The sequence below is a fragment of the Chinchilla lanigera genome, unplaced genomic scaffold, assembly GCF_000276665.1.
Source record: "Chinchilla lanigera isolate Chin_1 unplaced genomic scaffold, ChiLan1.0 scaffold00012, whole genome shotgun sequence".
Lineage (NCBI taxonomy): Eukaryota > Metazoa > Chordata > Mammalia > Rodentia > Chinchillidae > Chinchilla > Chinchilla lanigera.
The window spans coordinates 27,517,193-27,537,883 of NW_004955413.1; the positions used below are offsets into that span (position 1 = coordinate 27,517,193).

At 52.2% G+C, this 20,691-nt stretch overlaps 1 protein-coding gene across 4 annotated transcripts in view; it reads right to left on the bottom strand.

Annotated features, from left to right (window-relative positions):
* Positions 1 to 4,417: 4,417 nt before the first annotated feature.
* The window catches only part of LOC102007982 (cytochrome P450 2D17-like), a 134,027-nt gene continuing 117,753 nt past the window's right edge, over positions 4,418 to 20,691 (bottom strand). The window contains exons 1-10 of one of the 4 annotated variants that reach the window (XR_001232980.1): positions 13,423 to 14,707; positions 12,564 to 12,735; positions 12,180 to 12,332; positions 11,910 to 12,070; positions 11,337 to 11,513; positions 11,015 to 11,156; positions 10,621 to 10,808; positions 10,060 to 10,201; positions 9,622 to 9,970; positions 4,418 to 5,388 (exon numbers count right to left, since the gene is read on the bottom strand). Coding sequence is in view for 3 of the 4 variants with exons in the window: in XM_013511458.1 (XP_013366912.1) it covers positions 9,792 to 9,970; positions 10,060 to 10,201; positions 10,621 to 10,808; positions 11,015 to 11,156; positions 11,337 to 11,513; positions 11,910 to 12,070; positions 12,180 to 12,332; positions 12,564 to 12,735; positions 13,423 to 13,611 (1,503 nt within the window). In the remaining variant the exon portion in view is untranslated. Of the gene's footprint in view, positions 5,389 to 8,599; positions 9,971 to 10,059; positions 10,202 to 10,620; positions 10,809 to 11,014; positions 11,157 to 11,336; positions 11,514 to 11,909; positions 12,071 to 12,179; positions 12,333 to 12,563; positions 12,736 to 13,422; positions 15,997 to 20,691 lie in introns of those variants that run through there. The other 3 variants (XM_013511458.1, XM_013511457.1, XM_013511459.1) reach the window with 3 other exon arrangements.

Here is a 20,691-nt window from a genome sequence, read left to right on the forward strand (position 1 = left end):
CAGGCATGAGACCGATTTCTAGGAGTTTCACGATGCAGGCCTACTGTGGTCTCTGAGAAAACCTTCTTGTTGGGGGACAGGTAATGCCCCAAGAGCAGCGAGGCGGTGCTCAGGAAGCCGTCCTGCGTTTAGAGGGGAAGGACATTCGGGCCAGAGAAGGAGGTGTGCAAAGGCCCTGAGCTGACCGTCCGAGGCGACGTGGTCTGTGCCGTCCCCAGCCTCGGGGGCGGGAGGCGAGCAGCCTGGGAGAGGCTCGCTCTGACAGGTCAGGCGCTCAGGAGAACCTGGAGCAGCGCGGGCCAGGCAGAGGAGCAGGAAGGCAAAGGAGAGCGCAAGGGTCAGGCAGCGGGGAGCAGGGTGCCCAGGGTGAAGGGGCCGGGGCCAGAAAAGGGCGCGCTGGGCTGGTGACCTTGGTAAGAGGGTTTTCAGAGGCTCACCGGGCCAGAATCAGATTGCAGCGAGTTGCGGAGTGAAGGAGCGGAGAGCAGCGAGGACACCGATATAGACAGCGCTTGTGACGGGCAGGGGACAGGACAGGGGCGGAAGAAGGGAGGTCGGCTCAAGGGAGACAGAAGCCTTTCTTTCTGTGGAAGAGATGTGTTTAAGTGCTAACGGGAAGGACCCCGCAAGGAAGGAAAAGCAGAGTGTGCAGGTGCGAGGGAACTCCTGAGCGCGCCGGCTGGAGAGGACGAGAGGGCGGTGCGCACGAGCGGCGCTCGCCGGGGCAGGGGAGGGCGGGGTCGCTTTGGAGGCAGAGAGTCAGGGGCGCGCCATCTGCGGGCGCTTTGCTCTCTGCTACGCAGAAGGTGAGGACGGCAGTGGTGGGGATGAGGACTTCGAGGGATCTGAAACGCCCCTGTGGAGCACGGGCGCTGACTCGGGAAACCGAGGCTCCCCGGGCTGTGCACAGGGCCCGCCTCCCCCGCCCCGCGTTGCAGACCTGGATTTTACAATGATGTCAGTCTGGGAGGACTTCAACTATGCACGGGATTTCAGACTAAAAAGCTATCTCAAGGAGGCTAGGAAATCTTCAGCACTCCCCAAATTATTTTTAGATGCCGCGTAAAACAGGAAGGTTTGGTGTTTGTATTAACTACTACAATTAGCCACCTACACCTGGGGACATTCTGTGCCAAGTGTTCAATAGAGCTGTGCCTTTTTCTTGAATCCCATCCCGACCCCCTTTCTCCATCATGATTTGCTGGTCCAACCTCTCCAACTCTGAGGGCACTGAAACTAGGTTTTGTTTGGAGACTTGAGAACCTGGGCGAAATTCCTGAGCATTTTCCACGCTCCTAGTAAGACTGGCCTCCAGCGGTGACCAGCGGGCCATCCCTCGGCTGAGTCCTATGGGTGGGGGTCCTTGTCTTTCCCAACGGCCTCTGACCAGTTGTCACCCCTGCCAGCCCCGAGGTGGGGAAGCACTGGGACCCCAGGCCTGCACGTACATTGACTGTTGCTCATCTTTTTTTCCTAGACCGAAAATGCTGTTTGGTCTATGCTGTGAAAGAGACGGGTAATGTTCATCCGGGCCCTGTTACCTGGTCCCTAAATGAACAAAGAGGGGCCCTCTACCTGGGCCTAAGAGGAAGGGGAAAATGGGGCTCTCTGTTTCTCCTCTCTGACTGTTGTACTGCATCCAGGATTTGAGGCCAAGGGAAAGAGGAAATAGAGCAACAGGAGCTCAGGGTGGAGGACCTGGGGGAGCGTGCGTGAGTAGGCAGGGAGCCACCATCCTGACAGTACCAAGATGCTCTCTTGTCCCAAGGCAGGGACCCTTGAAAAGTAGACTGGGCCTGGAATATTGTTTCTAATCTCAGGTTGGGAGGAATGTGAGGAGAAGAGCAAGTCCAGCATGACCTGGCTGTGCTCCTGCCTTCTGGAAAGGCCCACTCAGTGTGTGTAGGGGGACATGGACTCGGTTAGAGGGAAAGAGGAGAGGGAGCCAGGGGTTCCCGTGTGCCCTCGGTTGAGAGTCTGGTATTCAGAGGACTAGGAAGAGGCAAAGAATCATGCCAATCAGTCAGCTGTTGCAGGCCCTGTTGCAGCTGAGATTTGCTCATCCACAAGGGCTGCCCCTGGACCAACCCTGGTAGTCAGTTCTGGGGTCTGGTAGGGGGAGGAAAGCCAGTACCCACCCGGAAGGGCCAGGGACAGCCCAGCCCCTCTCCCACCAATGTTCTCTCTTCCAGACTCTTCAAGTTCCTGTATGTAGTACACATCTTCATTCTTGTAGGTAAGGGGCTGGGCGCCAGGTAGGCAAGCAGAAACAAAAATGACACCCAGGATTTGGAGGTACATTTATTTAACATCAGACAGGCACTGACTAGGAATCAATTGTTCCTCAAAATCTCCCCTGGCCAAAATCTCCCCAGGCCCTGAAGGCTCAGGGAGGGAGGTTTTTATGGGTTGGTTGCAAAGGGGGAGTACAGAGGCAGAGCACTTGGCTGTCTTTGATCGGTTCTTACAGTATGCATCATAGTGACCAACTATGCATCACAGGACCAGCCGTTCCTAGGAGACAGAACAGGAACTTGTAGCAGAACTGTTACCTGGGTAACTAACAGACTGGCTAGGGGGCATTTTCTGCTACAACCCCAGTCTCCTGCTGCCTAGCAGGGCTCACATCCACCTTGCCCAGGCTGCTATATACCTGGCTTCCATAAGGGCCTGGCCATACTGTCCAAGGCTAAGGCTATCTTCTTTGTCCCTTTCTTCCATCTGCCCTTTCAAAGTGAAATTGGGATCTGAACCCAAGTCTAACTCTGAAACCCATCCTGCCCCACCCCAAAGTAAAAATGCTCCCAACCTTACACAACCTAATAACATCCTACAACAGTGATCTTCATAATTGTGCTTGTGTGCCTTTGGAAAAACTATGCATCTCACTGGGTGAGGTATCACAACCCTATAACCCCAGCATTTGGGAGGCTGAGGCAGGAAGACTGCTTTTGAGTTTTAGGCCAGCCTGGACTCCATAGTGAGTTCAAGACTAGCCTAGACTACATAACAAGACCCTGTCTCAGAAAACCAAACCAAAAAAACCCCAAAAAACAAAAACAAAAAAACCACCAAAAAATCCCCCCCAAAATCTATAGCTCACTTCATACATTTTAGTTCCTAATATCTTTTGCCACAAGTTTAAGCACTTTAAAAGCATATGGCTTCTGGTGTGTTGTCAGTGGTGAGATTTGAAAATAAAGTTACTTGAAAACAAAGCAATCATATCTGTCTTTTAAACGCTTTAACAAGTCTTCTCTCCAACCTGCAGGAGTGGTGTATTACTATTTCCAGAAATCTGTGGGGAAAATAGCCCCAGAGATTGTGGGGGAGTCATCACAGGTAGGTACCTCTGGTTGGTGAGGCCTCGAGGTTGGGATGGTTTCACTTGAGCCTGAACAGGGGTTGTGCTCCTTGACCCAGGTGGTCGGCCATCTACATATATCAAAGTGTCTGACTGTGGTAGGCACCTCCAGCACACACTTCCCCCTGTCTGTGGCTTTCCACTGTTATTATATCATAGTTTTTGGAATTTTAAATATCTTAACATTTTATTAGTGCCTATTAATTCTACAAAATCTTGGGCTTCAGTGTGGGATTGCCATACATGCATATAACATCTTGATCATGTCCATCCTCCCTATTAACCTTCCTTGTACCCCTTTCCTTTTATTTAGATTCCACACTTTAGAGAAAAATGTGATTTTTATGTTCCTGAATGTGGTTTATTTTGGTTAACATCTCCAGTTCCGAAAAAACAAAAAACAAAACACATCTCCAGTTCCATCCATTTTACTGCAAATGACATAATTTTGTTGTTCTTTATCGCTGAATTATATATATACATATATTCACATTTTATCTGTTCATTCTTTGTTGGGCATCTAGGCTGGTTCCATATCTTGTTGAATTGTGAATTGTACTGCAGTAAACGTGTGTATGCAGATGTCCTTATAATATGCTGACCTTAATTCTTTCAGGTATATACCAAAGAGTGGTATAGTTGGATCACATGATACACAATTCTATTTTTGTAGGAATATCTATATTTATTTCCATAGTGGTTGTACTAACTTATATACCTACCAGCAGCACCAAAGTGTTCCTTTCTTCTCACATCCTCACTGGCATTTATTGTTTTCTTATATTCTTGATGATTGCCCTTCTGGGTTGAGATGGACTCTCAATGTAATTTTAATTTGCTTTCCCTACTGGCTAAGGATTAAACTTCCTTCCCTCTTAGAACCACCTTTCCCATATCCCAGAGATTTGCGTATGCTGAATTGCCATTCTCATTTGATTCTAGGAATTTATTTATTTATTTATTTATTTTTTGGTTTTTTTTTGGTTTTTCTCCGGTACCGGGAACCGAACTCACGACCTTGTGCTTGCCAGGCAGGCACTTTTGCCGCTGAGCTAAATCCCCAGCCCCTGATTCTAGGAATTTAAAACATTTTCCCTTGATATATTTAATGCCTTATTAATCTTTCAAAAGTGAATTGTTACAGGCTGGGTGGCACATGCCTATAATCCTAGCACTCTGGCAGGCTGAAGCAATATTTAATGCAAGTTTAGTGGCCATGAACTTCTTTAGTTTATTCTTTTCTTTGAAGGTCTTTATTTTCCCTTCAGTTTTGAAGGACAGCTTTGCAGGATGTAGTAATCTTGCTTGAGGAATATTTTCTTTGGGGGCTTTCAATAAATCATTCACTGCCCTCTTTGCCTTTAGAATTTCTGCAGAGAAGTCTTCAGTTATTTTCATGGGTCTGGCTCTTTAAGTAGTCGAATATTTCTTTTTTGCAGCTCTCAGTATTTTTTCCTTGTTTTGCACTCTTGGCATCTTAACTATGATGTGAGGATGCTCTTTTCTGATCATGCCTGTTGGGAGTCTTAATGCCTCCTGAAGCTGGGTTTGGGAGTTTTTCTGTCATTATTTCATTAACGAGATTTTCCATGCCAGTAGTCCAAACCTCAGTGCCCTCTTCTACACTCAAAATTTCTAAGTTTGCCCTTCTAACCATGTTTCTGAATTCTTGGATGTTTTGTTCATAATTTCTAATTTTTTTTATCAGTGGTTGAGTGAGATAATTCATTAATTTTATCTTCAAGCCCTGAAATTCTGTGTTTTGTTTGACGCATTCTACTAGTGAGGCTTTGCACTGAGTTTTAAAATTTGAATTACTGTGCTCTACATATCCAAGATTTCCATGTGATTCTTCAGAATCTCTCTTTGTTGAATTACTCCTTCATATTCTGCACTGTATCCCTTAATTCATTCTTGTGTTTCTGTGTTGAGATTTGTGTATCTTTTGAGATAGATATTGCTTCCACTTTTATTTAAGGGCCTTCTTAGTGACCAACCTTCTTTTGAAGGCTTTATCTACAGAGCTGCACAAAGAAGTAAAAACAAACTGCAGTAACAATGACAAACAAGATTTGAAATACAGTAAAAGCCAACTAAAAGCAACAACTGTACCACCAACAATAAAAAATAAAGCACCAATAATAATATAAAAGGCTAAAATTAATTAGAATTAAAAGTATTTATAATAGATGGCTGTGATGGCACACACCTGTAATCCCAGCACTTGGGAAGCTGAGGCAGGGGGACTGCCCCAAGTTTGAGGCCAGCCTGGGCTACATAGTAACTTTACAGTCAGCCTGAACTACATAGTGGGACCCTGTCTCAAAAAAAGAAAAAAAGAAAAAGCCATGATAAAGCAACACTAATAAAATTGGAGGGCTGCAGAATGGGAAAAATGGAAGTAGCAGCAAAATAAAAAGGAAAGGAAGATGAGAAAAAAGAAGGAAATAGATTTTAAAATCCAATTAAAGAATATAAAAGTAAAACAAAATAGAGAAGAAAACAAGAAAAAAGAAAAAGAAGACAAGAAAAAGGTGTATGTGGAGGGAGAAAATGGAATACGCAGTTGATCCCTAACACTGGGGAAAAAATTAGTGGTGGTTGTTTTTTGAAGATTTTTAAAAGAACCTCCTATTGTTTCATCAGTGCAAAGTCTTCTCTCTCTCAAGACGTCAATTACAGTTTTAGGAGGTTTTCCCTAACTATCTGGTAGGGTTTCAATGTCTTCCTATGGAGCCATCAGTAGACCTCACCTCAGCCTTCCCTCTCTGCTTGTCACACAGCCCATGGGGAAGACTTTGCGGCCAGTGTGGGGGATGATGATGGATAAGTGCTACCCTGAAACCGTGCAGGTGGGTAAGGGTTGGGGACACCTCTCTTCCTGGAAGGAGGTGGCTGTCCTGGGCACTCGTGGCAGGCACAGCAAGGGCCCTGCGTCTGGAGAGGACAAGATGGAGGAATCCCAGTCACCTGTGGCTGTGTCACCTCTCTCGTCTCCCCCTGCAGAGACGCAGAGTCAAGAGTAAGAAGGAGCAAGCCTCTGGGGTAAGTGAGGGCTTCTCTGGAAGGCCCAGCCTCGCTCTCTTCTGGTGAGGGCTTCATTCAGTTTCATGGGTCATGGCGTCTCCTGGGGGAATCTCACCCAGGGAAAAGCAAAGGGCTGTAACGCACCCCAAGGGTGTGAACAAGAGGGTGAGGTGTTCTAAAGCCCTACTGCCCATATTCTGCCCTCTTGACTCTCCCTACAGGCCGTAAGTCCCAGAGCAACAGGAAGACAGAATGATTCTGCCCCTGAGGAGGAGACTGACATCTTACCTCAGGAGGAAGGGCAGGTGAGGTCTGCAGAGGAGAAAGCACTCACCCCTCATTCTTACGGAGGAAGGGGTGGTAGAGACCCCAGGCTGGTCACTAAGGATGGCCTGAAGCCTCCACTGGCACATCCCCAGCCTGGCTCCTCCCAGGAAACCATGGAGCATGCGGGGTGGGGAGTGAGTGAGGCAGGAGGTGGCGGCAGCAGTGGAGGCCTAAGCTTAACCCCAGGAGCTCTAGTTCGAGCTGTCACCCCAGTGGGGCAGGGACCTGGCAAGGAGCCGGAAGGCAGCTGACCTGGTGCAAGCAAGAAGGTCTAAATCCCGGCTTCCTTGACTGCTCATGGAGGTCCTCAGTTTCCCTGTTTGCACAATGTATGACTGGCCCCATCTTACTGCTGTGTCCCTCTTGTTCCATGACAGAAAAAGACAAAGGACCATCAGGAAGTCACTGAATATCCACCTGGTAAGACTGCTGGCCTAACCCTGCGGCAGAGGCACTGCCCTCCTCCCTCACCTCAGACACCCAGCATCCCCTCCCAGCCCTTCCGGCCTGCAGTCAGAGGCACAAAACCCAGGCACCGGGGCGCCTGGGCCTTCTTAAGTATGCTGCCTGCGGTTCTGGCCTCCTCCCTGGGTTGGCAGGAACTCGGCTGCTCCCCCTAGCCAGCAACACACAGATGACTTGACTGTCCCAGCAGGGGGCATCGGGCCTGGGGGAAGGTTCCTTCCAGTGAGGGCCTCACAGGCCTCACCTGTTTGTATGTTTTAGGGGCTTCTGTGATGGAGAGCAAGGAGGAAAGACCATGGGGCTGGGCCCCCCAGCTCCTGAGAAAGTTCTGGCCCAGCTGGTTTCTAGCCTCTGACACCCGCAAGATGCAGAGCCATGAGTGAGAAGGGATCTAATAAACCCTGGAGTTCCTGCCTCCACCCGTCCAATGCCTCCTTCAGGGGCCCCACAGCTGCTTGAACAAACCCCCCTGCCTGCATCTGCACGTTCTCCTGACAGCTCTAGGGACCCTGCTTCCTGCCCCACGCCTGTCCCCATAGTGGGCACTCTGCAGCGGTCAGTGCAGGCCCTGGCGACCCTCTGACTCAGTGCCAGGTGGCAGACCATGGCCCTGGGGAGCTCCCTGTCCCAAGGGCACTTACTAAAGTGGCTGTGGAAACCCCACTGGGACACTGCAGTGTCCTCTGGGAGAGGCGGCCCTGGTCGCTTCTGCTCTGAGTGTCTGGAGCTCTCTGTCCCAGCTGTTTCATGAACAGGGAAGCAGACGCTCCTTACTCCCCCTTGGGTGCTGTCCTCACGCCCAGTCAGAGCAGCCACCAAGGGATGTGCAGAGATGGGAAAAAGCAGTTCCCACCCTGCGTCCAACAGACTCTAGGCCAACAAGGGTCACAGGCCCAGAAGTCAAGGGAGGAAGATAGGTGTTGACAACCACCTGGTGTAAACCTCAGTGGCCAACGGGCAACAGAAGCCCAGGGTGGAAGGGACGACCCCAGGGCTGTCCAGTAACAGTGAGGTCTAGGAGCAGGGACTCCACCTCTCCTCCGCACGCCTCACTGTCACATGGATCCAGGGTTGAGCCCTCTCCCTAGGACTCCACAGGCTCATCCCCAACCTGACCTGGCCACTTAGAAGGCAGTACCCTAGCCTGCAGCCCTGACAAGTGTCCTCCAACTCTAGCCGGGCCTGAGAGGCAACTCCACAGTGCAAGGGGCCTGCATAGCTGCATCTGTGAGGGGCCAGGGAATGAGAGCAATCTGGCCTTCTAGTGACGCAGGGAGGTGGTGCAACAGCAAGCAGGAACACTGAAACGACACCCAGGATGTGGAGGCAGATTTATTTACTCTACAGTACTGATGAGGATCATTCCCAGAATCTCAGGCCCTGATCTCTGGTGGTCTAGGACTTATATGAGACATAAGCAAGCAGGAAGTACAGAGGCAAAATGGCTTGTCAGTTGGGGATGGTTTACACAATGTGTATCATAGTGACCAGCCGTTGCTAAGAGACAGGAGCCACCAGCACAGTAACAGGAACTATTACCTGGGCAACTAACAAACTGAAGTTACTGGCTAGGGTATAGGGGCATTTTCTGCTACAGGGGCTCCCTCCAGGCCTTCCCATGAAACTTCTGGCATCAGATGACGCAGCCCCCATGTCAGTCCTGAAACCTCACCCCTGCCTTCCTGATTTCTCCACATCTTTGGGGAGAAGTTAGGTTACAGATGTGCTGCTGGGCTAAGCACCAGCTCCGGCTGTGTTGCGGGTGAGGTTGGAGCTGAAAAAAGGGCCTCCACCTGGAGTCCTGCTGTCCCCCTCCCACCCAGGCACCCCAAGCCTGCTCAGAGGCCACACAGAGCCCTTCTCTCAGATGCTGGAACCTGTGTGGGCTCCCTCATGGGCTGAAGTGGACCCAGTGTGTGCGGCGGGGTGGAGAAATGTGAGCCAACCTCACCCTCCCTCGGGACCCAGCAGTCAGGTAACGCAAGGAATCAGACTCTTCTACGGAGGTCCTGTGCAGTGGGCAGCCCAGGCCGAGTGCTGGACCAGCGAGAGTGAGACCTACTGTTTCAATTTTTTGATCTTATAAGAATGAGGGACCAGCCCAATAGACAGACTGCTGCGCTCAGAGTGTTTACACAGTCACTGATACCGAAGCCTGGTTCTCCCCCAGGACTGGAGTTTATAAACTACTCTGGCCAGTGCCTAATCTTTGTCTTGTTTGCTCTGTAAACAACATATGGGATTTTTTTTTTTTAAAGCAAATAATTAAATTACAGGGGTAATTTTTCAACTGTCAGTGCTTTTTTTAGAGTTAGCATAGCAGATTTTATTTTTAATTGACTATTTACCCTCTTCCCCCTTTGTTTAGAAACGCTTTTAAATGTATGACTGCAGTCATGAAGTTACAAGTCTTAACCTGGAAAAGAGATGAGTTTTACCTTTGTTTTTTCAGTAAAGAATTGATGAAGCAGGGAGTGGATGTCCCTGGGGGTGCTGCTGAGGCCTCTCGACAGTCTGGGGATCCTCCAGTAGCCAGGGTGAAGCTGGAGAAAGGGCTCACTGTATGTTCAGGTCACAGGTGGGCGTGAGCCGGGCCTTGCTGCCTGCTCTAGCGGTGCTGTGTGCAGAGCTGGTAGGGAGATGGGCTCACCAGGGCACCAAAGGGCGCATAGTCGCTGGGCCGGGGCTGCCCCTCGGGCACCGAGAAGCTGAAGCGCTGCAGCAGGCAGGTGAAGAAGAGGAAGAGCTCCATGCGAGCCAGAGGCTCCCCGAGGCATGTGCGGCGACCTGTGGGTGGGGACGGGGCTCAGTCAGTCTGGGTCCTGGGCTCCTCCCCTCCTGAAAAGGGGATGGGGAGCCAGGCAGCTGACAAGTACCTGCTGAGAAGGGCATGAAGGCCTCCTGCTTCACAAAGCGGCCCTCGCTGTCCAGGAAGTGTCCAGGGTAGAATTGGAGGGGCTTCTCCCAGACGGTCTCGTCCTTCAGCACGGACGACAGGTTGGGGATGAGCGTGGTCCCCTGGCAGAAGGTGGCTAGCATGAATGTGGATTGAGGTGGTGGACACGGAACCCCTGTCAATAAACCCACCTGGGCACGCTCGAACTTGGACCCTTTCAATTAACCATGAACTCCAGAAGCTTCTTAGCACCCTCTCTGAGCCCACGGCGGGGCCAGGTAGAGGTGCTACAAGGCTCCCATAGGTGCTCATGCTGTCATCTGCCTTTGTGTGTTGTCTCCTCCAACACTATATGACTTGCTTTCATTTTTAGCTCACCACTCTGGAGACTCAGTGGGGACAGGGAGGCACCGTCTGTGTTCAGCACTGCACACAGCCAGCCTGGCCTGGCAGCGCCGATGGAATCCAGGGTCGGGTGGCCTGTGTGCTCCTGGCCTCCCCTGGGAGTGGCCCTGCTGCAGACGGAGGGCCCCAGGCCTACCTTGGGGATGAGGAAGCCCTGCACCTCAGTGTCACGGGAGGTCATGTGAGGAAAACCCAATGGAGCGATGTCCGCAAAGCGCTGCACCTCGTGAATCACGGCGTTGGTGAAGGGCATGCGGGCCTGGTCCCCCATCTCTGGGCGCCGCCCCTGGCCTATCACTTCATCGATCTCCTGCTGGACATGGCCTGCACAGACATGCATGCCCACAGGGGGTCAGTCCCCCAGGGCTGACCCTGACCCTCTCCACCCCTCCGTTAAGGGCTATGACCAGGTGAGGAGGGCGTCACTCTTACGGGCCCTGGGAAATCTCATGGTCTCCATGAACTCCACTTGGAGACCCTACTGCTACTTTGCCTCCCTCATTCTCCCATGCAGCCCCAGCTGGGCTCACGCTGCACATCCGGGTGCAGGATCATGAGCAGCAGGGCCCAGGCCAGCGTGGTCGACGTGGTCACCATCCCTGCCGAGAACAGGTCAGCCACAACCAGGCGCAGGTTTTCATCACTGAAGCTGCTCTCAGGGCTCCCCTTGGCCTGGGCCAGGCAGAGAGGGTGGGCTCAGGGGAAAGAGGGAGAAAGCCCCTAAATGACCCCTGTTTTTCACCCCTCAGCCCAGATGCTGGGTCAATGGAAGGTGCCCAGGCCTCACCTTGCCTCACACCTCACAGTACCCCCAGTTCAGACCCCCAGTCCCTTCTCCTAGCTGCCCCTCACCTTCTCCACCTCGGCCAGGAAGGTGTCAGTCAGGTCTCGGGGTGGCTGGGCTGGGTCCCAGGTTGACCTGTGCTCAGTCAGCAGCTCATCCAGCAGATCCATGAAGGCCTTCTGTTTGGGGAAGACCTTGCCTGGCAGCCCTGGGATGCGCAGGAGGATGGGGACTGCATTCAGCACCTGCAACAGCACAGAGGGGCCTGGTCCTTCCTGAGATAAGTGCTCACTGGGCCAGCTGTAGGTCCCAAGCCTCCTCTGGGGTGGACCCAGGGCCTGCCTGGGGCCACTGGTGGCTGGCTCTCTCCCTAGTGCCAGCCTCCCTACTTGCCCCTGGCTTGGGCTGCCACATGCAGCATCCCACCTGGAAATCTCTTGAGCTTGTGTGGCTCCTAACATGGATAGGAGTGCAGACTCCCCCGTCTCTGGAGCCCAGACCCCGGGCTACCTCTCCCATGACCGCTGGCTGACATTTGCCCCCTCCAGCCCTTTCCTCCTGCAGAAACCTCTCCCAGAATGCCCTCTTCCCATCACCCCTGCATGCAAATCCTGTGGTGGGGCCTCCTCTGTGCCCTGCACCTGGGGCACGATGCCAGAGTCTTCCTTCACGGTGTCCTCCAGCAGCCCCAGAAGCCTGCCCAAGAGCGGGTCCTCGTACTCGAAGCGGCGCCCATAGACGAGGGAGGAGATCACGTTGCACACCGCTTTGTTCAGGAGGGCGTTGGGGCTAAAGGGGTGTCCTGAGAATGGGTATGTGGGTTCGGAGGTGGCCAAGTCCCTGTCGCAGTCTGCCTCTTCCTCCCCACCCCTTCCTCTGACCCTCCTTGTTCCCCTCAGCCCATCACCCACCGTCGTGGGCAGCAAAGGCGGCACAGAGGCAAGTGGCCTCCTCGGTCACCCACTGCTCCAGCGACTTCTTGCCCAGGCCGAAGTTGCGCAGGGTGGACACGGAGAAGCGCCGCAGCTCACGCCAGGTGGGCCCGTAGTGTGCCAGGATCACCCCTGGGGCAGGCAGGCACTGGGACTTGAGACTTCTGACCCACTTCCTTATCCACCCTCCCGCCCCCTAGCCTGGGATCCCTTTTACCCACCTCCACAGCCTGCATTCACTGGCTTTTCCCTGACCCCACACCTATCCGTCTGTCCCCGTCAGACCCTGGATAACCTATGACTCCTGCTTCCCAGTCCTGGGACCCTCCCCATCTCCACTTCTCTGCCGCTGCCTTCATTTACCCTGAGAGCGCTGCCCGATGCCTAGGTGTTCATAGATGGGCATCGGAGGCCGGTCAGCGGTGTCCTCGCTGTGGCTCACCAGTGCCTCGCGCACGGCCGCCAGCCCATTGAGAACGACCACGGGCTTCCAGACCAGCTGCAGGCTGAACACGTCACCAAAGCGGCCTCGCAGCTGCAGGCAAAGCAGCAGTGCATTTGTCAAGCCAGGGTCTGGACCCATGTAGAGCTAGTGGTCTTCGCCGCATAATCTGAGGCTGCGGGGAAGTGAGCAGCAAACCAGGTGCGAGGAAGAGACCTGGTATCCAGATCAGGTGTCAGGAGCGGGGGCCTGAGTCCTCTGTGGGGGAGGAGCTCACTTTGGATCAGCCGGGTAAGCTCGTCCAACCAGTCTCAAGAAATTGGCACAGGGCCCATTAGCCTCCTACTTCACAGATGAGGAAATTCTAGTTCACACGGTGAGCTGTGAGACCCTAGCGCCATGGCTTCACAGGACTGACGTGCATCGCTGCTCCTGTCTCGGCCTCAGTTTCCACGGAGTGCTGCTCAGGACCCTGGTCCTGGCCCTCATTCCCGAGACTGTTCCTCTCATGTCATCAGAAGGACTTGGGGCCTATGTAACTTCTGCTCTACCCAGTTGGATCCAGAACCTGCTGCCACATCTCACCTCACCCCCTGGCCTTGTGCCCTCAGAAAGCTTGGAGTGTCCCTAGGCCTGAAGTGTCCTCCCCAAGGAAGCCTGCAGCCTGCTGCTTCTTGGGGCCCCATCTCCCTGCACAGCCTGTGGCTTCCCCGCCAGTCACTACTGGCTTTGTTGTATGCCCCTGCCACCATCGCTGCTGTGTGACCCCAGCTCCCTCACCTTTCGGCAGCACTCCAGCATATTCCGGAAGTCCAGCTGCAGCAGGTTGCCCAGCCCGGGCCAGGGCATGGGGCCTGGCGGGTAGCGAGCAGCCCAGCGCTGCCGCCGGTACATCAGGTCCACCAGGAGCAGGAAGACGGCCATGGCCATGGCCACAGGCAACAATGCATCCCCGGTCAGCAGCCCCATGGAGACCACTGGCTCCTCTGGACACTTGGAGGCTGGTACCACTCAAGGGACCTAAGGTCAGAGAACACACCAGTCACAAAGTACAGTGGCAAAGCAGGTCTAGAATCAAGGCCTTGGGTACCTGCTGCCCACTCCATGGCCCAAGGCTGACTCCTCTCCCTAGGGCAGGACTGTAGCCCACAGACCTCATTTCCTGTGCCGGCCCAATGCTATGGGACCTGCCCCATCGAGTCAGTCATTTGGAGGATGTCACCCTGGGTTGGTGCCCACACAAGTGTCCTTCTTTAGCTCCATCCTGGCATGAAGCTCAGCTCCACACTGGCAGGGCTGGACCCTGCATTCCTGAGGGGCTGGGGCAGGGCACCAATGATGCTCTCAGGGGACTGAGAGGCTCAGGGAAGTGGCTCCCTCATGGGCCCCAACACCCGGCCTCTAGCGTGGGGTGGGCTCAGTGGTACCTGAAGTGTGGGCATCCAGGCTAACTGAGCCCATGAACACTAAAGGACAAACTCAGCAATTGGGATGCAAATCCTGTACCTCACAAAGCATTACTCGGACTGTGCCCAGCTCCCAGGAGACATCCTGCATGTCCTAGGATTGTCCTGCCTCATAATAGTCTTTGTATTTGAGCGTCAGTCCATGCCAGATAGGTCATCAAGTAGGTCATGCTAGCGCTGTGATATCTGGTTGGGGCTCTGGGTCTAGATGGGTCATTTTGACCTCTAGGGGTGCTGAAGGCTCAGTAACTACTGTCAGCCACAGTGGTGCTCTGCGCCTGTAAGACCAAATGCCAATATAATCTGTGGACATCGCGGGGGTTGGCACTTTGACTGGACATACTCCATCCCTGTTTTCACACATCATGCTGGGAGTTAGGCGCTGTCTGTATCGGAAGAGGACACATGGAACCCTGTGCTGTCTCTCCAGGACTTTGTCCTGTGGGCCCCAGATAACCTTAATGGCTTCCTGTCTGGTGATATCACCGCTTGCTCCTGCACAGACGCTTGCCAGTGTGACCACATCCACTGTGAGCTTCTCACTGGAGCCAAGATGATGGTGACACTACATCCTGGAACTTCCAGAAGCAGGAAGTAGTCTGTCTCAGAACAACAAACCACGCAATCAACCAACCAGGCACCTATGGATTGAATGTCCCCTTCAAAACTCATGTTGGAATTTGTCAGTGTACAATTATTAGGAGGTTGAACTTAAGGCTGGAGGGTAGCTCAGTTTTCGAACACTTTCCTAGAATTCATAGGGACCCAGGTTCAATCCCCAACACCACAAATACATACTTTAAAAATCTCCGCAGTATTATATGAGCTAGACATAGTGGCATACATGTGCAATCTCAACTACTTGGGAGGCTGAGGCAAGAGGGATGCAAGTCTGACACCAGCCTGGGCAATTTAGTGAGAATGTGTCTCAAAAAAGGGGGGCTGGTGACTGCTAGAGGTGGGCAATCCAAGAGTTCTCACATCACTTTCAGTAGGGACAGCTGCTTTCTGGGCAATCCAAGAGTTCTCACATCACCTTCAATAGGGACAGCTGCTTTCTGGGCAATCTGACGGGCCAGAGAAAAATGGATCACCATGTGGCTTCTCTCCAGGTAAAAGATGTAAGCACATACACACATGGGGAACCAGAACTGGACTGCCTTGGAGGACAGAAACTACAGCCTAGCCCAGGCCACACAGATGCCTGAGGAATGTGAGCGCTGCAGAGTGGGTACCTTAGGCCCTGGCTCCTGAGCAGGGCAGGATTCCTCACTTCAGAGCAGGAGTGCCCAACCTTCAGGCTTGTGTGGGCCTCACCAAGTGAGGAAGAGCTGTCATGGAGTGCATGTAAAATATGTATTTAATGGGCATATGTAACCAGATTTCCTTTATTTTTACTATTTTTATTATAGCATGTTAAAAAGGGTAACATAAACAACATGAAGATTTTTGACCTCGTGTTTGTGAAACAAATGCATTGATGTCTGGGTCAGTAGAAGTGGCTGCAATTCCCAAGGCCTTCTCAAGTGCTTGCCATACATTTTTGATCTAATTTTTATTCTCTGTGTGTTTCATTCTTGAAAACAGTTGTTCACAAATGTTCGTACAGCCAAAAAGCGATGACATGAATAAGGTGTGATAGGGAAGAAAGGTGTGACTGTGAAATGAGGGTGATTTCTCTCTGCCAAGGGAAGTCTTATAAAAGTGCTGGGAAGGGACATGCATATGTGGTTGTAACTGTATACATTCCAAAAGCATTTGCTTTTCTAAGATTAGTGATGTACAAGTAATTATAACAATATCTTAAGATTTTTGTACTTCCTATGCCACAGCTGCTAAAGAAAATTTTTAACTGATTATTTTATAAAAGAACACCACAAGCTCAAGTTTATCTTTCTTTTTTTTTTGGGACAGGTTCTCACTATGCAGATCAGGCTGGCCTTGAACTTACTTTGTAGCCTAGGCTGGCCTCAAACTTGCAACAATCCTCCTGCCTCAGCCTCCTGAGTGCTGGGATTACAGGAGTGTGCCACCACACCCAGCTCACAAACTCTAGTTTAATTATAAAATAAGGACACTTATATGTCTACTTATTCATTTACTTTTCTATTTATTTCTTTATGGTAGTGGGGATTGAACCCAGGGCCTTTGCACTGAGCTACATCACCACCCAACTTCTCTCATTTATTTTGAGACAGGGTCTTACCAAGTTGCTAAATCGCCCGGCTGGGCCTGAACTTTCTGTCTTCCTGCCTCAGCCTCTCAGAGTGCTCAGTTACAGGTGTGCACCACTGTGCCCAGCGTACATGTGCTTCATAACAATAAATGTGAGTTGAAACACTATTAATAGTAATCATTGTGTTTTGCTCACCAAGTCCCATGAGGCCATGTATCATCTGACACACATGGGTTTTGATTCTACTGACTGCATGGCAGACACAGAAAACAGAGTTAGCACTGCACTGTGTCCTCCCCTACATAATGTCCTGCCTTGGGCTCTGCAGTCTATGCTCAATTACTGTGCCACTGAGTCATTAAAAATATTGCTAAAAATCACACAATAATGTTAAAAGTTTATGACCTTGTGAGGCTGTGTTTCTAGCTGTCCAGGTTCGCACGGGCCCCCTAGGCCATGTGTTGGACACACCTGCTACAGACGATGACACAGATTTGTTTTTAAAATTTGTAAGCTTATTTTTAAATTTTTATTTATTTTGAGATGGAGTTTTGCTAGATGGTCCAGGCTGTGAACTCATGATCCTCCTGCCTTAGCGTCCCCAATAGCTGGAATTATCGGCATGGGCCACCATGTCTGGCTCCTGATAGGTTTTTTGTTTTGCTTTGTTTTGCTGTGCTGGGAATTAAAGCCAGGGCCTTGCATATGCTAGGCAAGTGCTCTACCACTGAACTATCCCTAGTCTGGAAGGCAGTTTTATTCAGCAGAGCCATCACAACCTGTTTCCTTCTCACTTGTTTCACATGACTACCTGTTTGAAAAGACTTAAGCTCTTGACTTCTTACTTCAGCTCACATTTACTGGATGCTGTATGGAAAGCACTTTCCCCCATATATATATGTATATATATATTTTTTTTTAATTTGAACCCAGGGCTTTTGCACACCCACAGTCTATTTCATTATTTTGAGACAAGGTCTCACCAAATTGCTCAGGTTTGGCTCAGACTTGTGATCCTCCTGTCTCAGTCTCCCGGAGTTCTGGGATCACAGGAGTACACCTCTTTGCCCAGAGACTCACTTTCTTCTTGGTCCTTACCCTCAGGGACCTGCAGTCCACCTGGGAAACCAAGTCACCCTTGAGAACAATTTACAAAAGAAATACAGCAAAACCCAGGGGAGCCCCATGAGGCTCCATGACAGCAGAGGTGCTGCCAGAGACAAAGGGAGGTGGGCAGGCTGTGCACAGGAAGCTTTATAGTCTCACAGCAGGACGGACAGCGGCTTCCAGGCCTAGGCAGTGGTCACTCACAGTCACAGGGAATTAGCAGGTTGTATTCACAGGCTTGGTCCCCCTGCCAGACCCACAGGTTATGGACCACAGGGATTGTGTTTGGAACCAGTTTCTCCACAGAAACAAGCCACACAGGAAATACGGGCTGCCCTGGAAGATAAGCACCGCAGCGCAGCTCCCCACCCCGCCAGCTGTTTTTCAGTTCTGCACTCCTCACTCACCAAACTGGATGCCCAGAGGTGTCCCAGACTTTTCCCTGCATCTTAAACCTTGACCAGTCAGCAAGTCCTACTAATTCCAGGCTCTAAAAGCACTCAGACCCACTACCGCATCTAATCAATGGTCAACATTTGAGGGGAAAAGTCTGGGCTCCGGCTCATGGGCGAGCCCTAACACTGCTTGCTTCAGCCCCACGGGAACCATCTATACACACTGCCCATGTGGGAGGGCTGGCGTTAACTTCAGAAAACTTCCTGTGCTACTCCTAATCCAAAAGTCCACTACTCATAGACCCTTGGTCAGAACACGGCCATGGTTGAGAATATCCTACTGTCTTTGTCATGAAAGAGTGCTTGTTTATGGTCAAAGATTCAGACAGAAAAAAATTCTTTTTAGTTGGACAGCGAGCCTTTCTCCCGCCAACTCCTATTATTCCAGGACAGCTGGGTATGCAGCCCACTATGAATGATTTGGCAGCCGTGGGTGAGTCACTGAGCTCTGGCTTTGTTCTCAGTCATGGGACAATTGTGCCTGTGCTACTGCCTCCCTGGCCGACAGGTGAGACTCAGCCAAAAAGGCACAAAGCACAAAGGGTCCACAGTGCAGGCACTTCATTCCTCTGTCTCCCCAGCCGGTGGGGCTCTTGTTCTTAACCTGGTTCACCTTCTTCCTGCAGTCAGAGGGGCCAGAATTCTCCAATCCCACCCACCAATCCTTGCTCTCTGCTTTACTTCCACCTGCCCTGACCTGTTTCTCCTTGAAAAAGAAACCCAAACACAGGGACTAGATCTGGACTCAGATGGGATGAACATGTGCTGAACACATTCCCCATCAAGCACACTCACAGTTTGCGCTGAACTGTCATGACATCTCCTTGTGGGAACAATGCAGGGTGCTGGATCTCCACGGACAGACAAAGCAGGGCTCATAGCACCCACAAATCAGGAACCCCATTATACACATATAACCATTTATGAAAAAATGACCTAATATTACCAAATGCATCACGACTCCTTCTGCGGAAAGAATCAGAATGCGGCTGCATGTTTCCCGTGTGTCTCTTCATTCTGCCTGAAGCCCCCTCTTCTCAGCACTTATAGCAGATACAGGTCTACACCTGTCCTGGGGGCTGCTCTTTGCCACAGATGCGGCAAGTGAAGAGCTGGAAGGGCAGCACAATTATCAGCCCGTGTCCAAGTGACAGAGAGGGGCCTCCAGCTTGGTCTGTTGGTCTGTGGTGCCGAGTCTAGGCAGTACTGGTCCCAGGACCCAAACATTATCACAGAGCGCTGGCCAGTGACTTACATAGCAGAAGAGAGGGCATCCAGACCCAGGGGCACACAGGCGCGGGCCAGCAAGACCCCTGTGCCTTTTATTGTGCTGCCCTCCTGGGTCGGAAGGCTCTGCCGAGTCCCCTGGCTGGGTTCCCCCTCTCCTGCACAGCACTATATTGTGATGCGGCCTCCACTGCCTCCTAAAGAGACCACATCTGGGGGAATACCGACTGGACAGAGACAGAGACACACACAGAAGCCTTGTGGTGTCCTACAAATGTGCACATTTCCATTTTGGGAAATCTGTTTCCTAGTCTCCTCATGGGGGCACAGAAGGCCCCTGCAACCACCACTGGTCTTTCCCTCTTCCCTCCTCTCCTCTCTTCCCTCCCGTCCCCTTCCCTTTCCTCTCCTTTCCTTTCCTTCTTTGGTACCAGGGATTGAACTCAGGACCTCCCACTTCCCAGGCAGGTACTGTGCCACTGAGCTATATCCCCGGCCCCTCACCATTGGTTCTGATCTCCTCTCCCCTTCTGACTAGGGTCAGGGACCTCTGCAGAGCTTCTGCACACGCTGCCTTCTCACAAGCCCATCCTGCACACTCAGGGCAGAGATGCAACATAAAATGCTACCTTCCCCCTTCCCTAACTGCACCTTCTGTGAGCAAAAGCACGTCCTGGAGCTCTGACCAGTTTCCTGACAGTGGAGATGAACTTCCACAGAGCCTGTCTCCTCGCCCTTTCAGACAACTGAATAGGGTGTCTTGCAGCTAGGGAAGAAATTAAATGAACTCTGGGGACTCAAACAAACAACGAATTAATCGGCACCGTGACTGCCAACCGTGCTACACATCCCTGTTCCCCTACAGCAAAGGAGTCGCACATGGAACCAGCAGGTTCCAGCTGGGCAAGCTCAAAGCGCAAAGAAATGACACAGAGAAGGCGGGCGGAGGACTCAGTTCAGTCACCACCAGCGGGCCTGCGGAGCCATTCCCTTACTCGCTCTCCCAACCGTCCGTCCCTGCAATATTAACCACGCAAGCCACGCCTGCGCTCTCGCAGTGACGCCAGAACTCTGGCCAGGCGGGCGGACAGAACGGGGGCAAAGTACCGCCGACGACCGCACATTCCCGCTGGTGGTCTGCGGCATGCCCCGTAAAATTCCTGTTCAGTCACTGGAAGTCTCCGCACGTTTTCGTTTCTCTGAATAACACAGGGGAGGAGGGCCGTGCTCGTGAGATCGCCCGCGACTGGAAACACTTTCGCCCGGGAGGGCGGAGGGCGGGCAGAGCTGTCAGCCTTTCCGCCCAGCGCCCGCACCAGCGTCACGGCAGAGGCTGCAGGTGCCCAGGCGGGCGGCCGCCGCCCTCCCGGCTCCGGGCCGAGGTGCCCATTCCCAGCCAGCCCGAGAGCCGTCTGCGGATCTCACTAAACCCAACTTCTCCGGCCGGCCGCACGCGGAACTTTCCAATCACAGCCTCGGGGCTGCGCCCAAACACGGCCCCGGTGCTGTGGCGTCCCAGGCTCTCAGGAGACAAACCACAGCGGCTCACTCGTCCTCCCCGACGCTGCCGAGCGGCCGGCACCCACCACCCCCGGCCCCGCGGCGGCAGGAGCCCGGC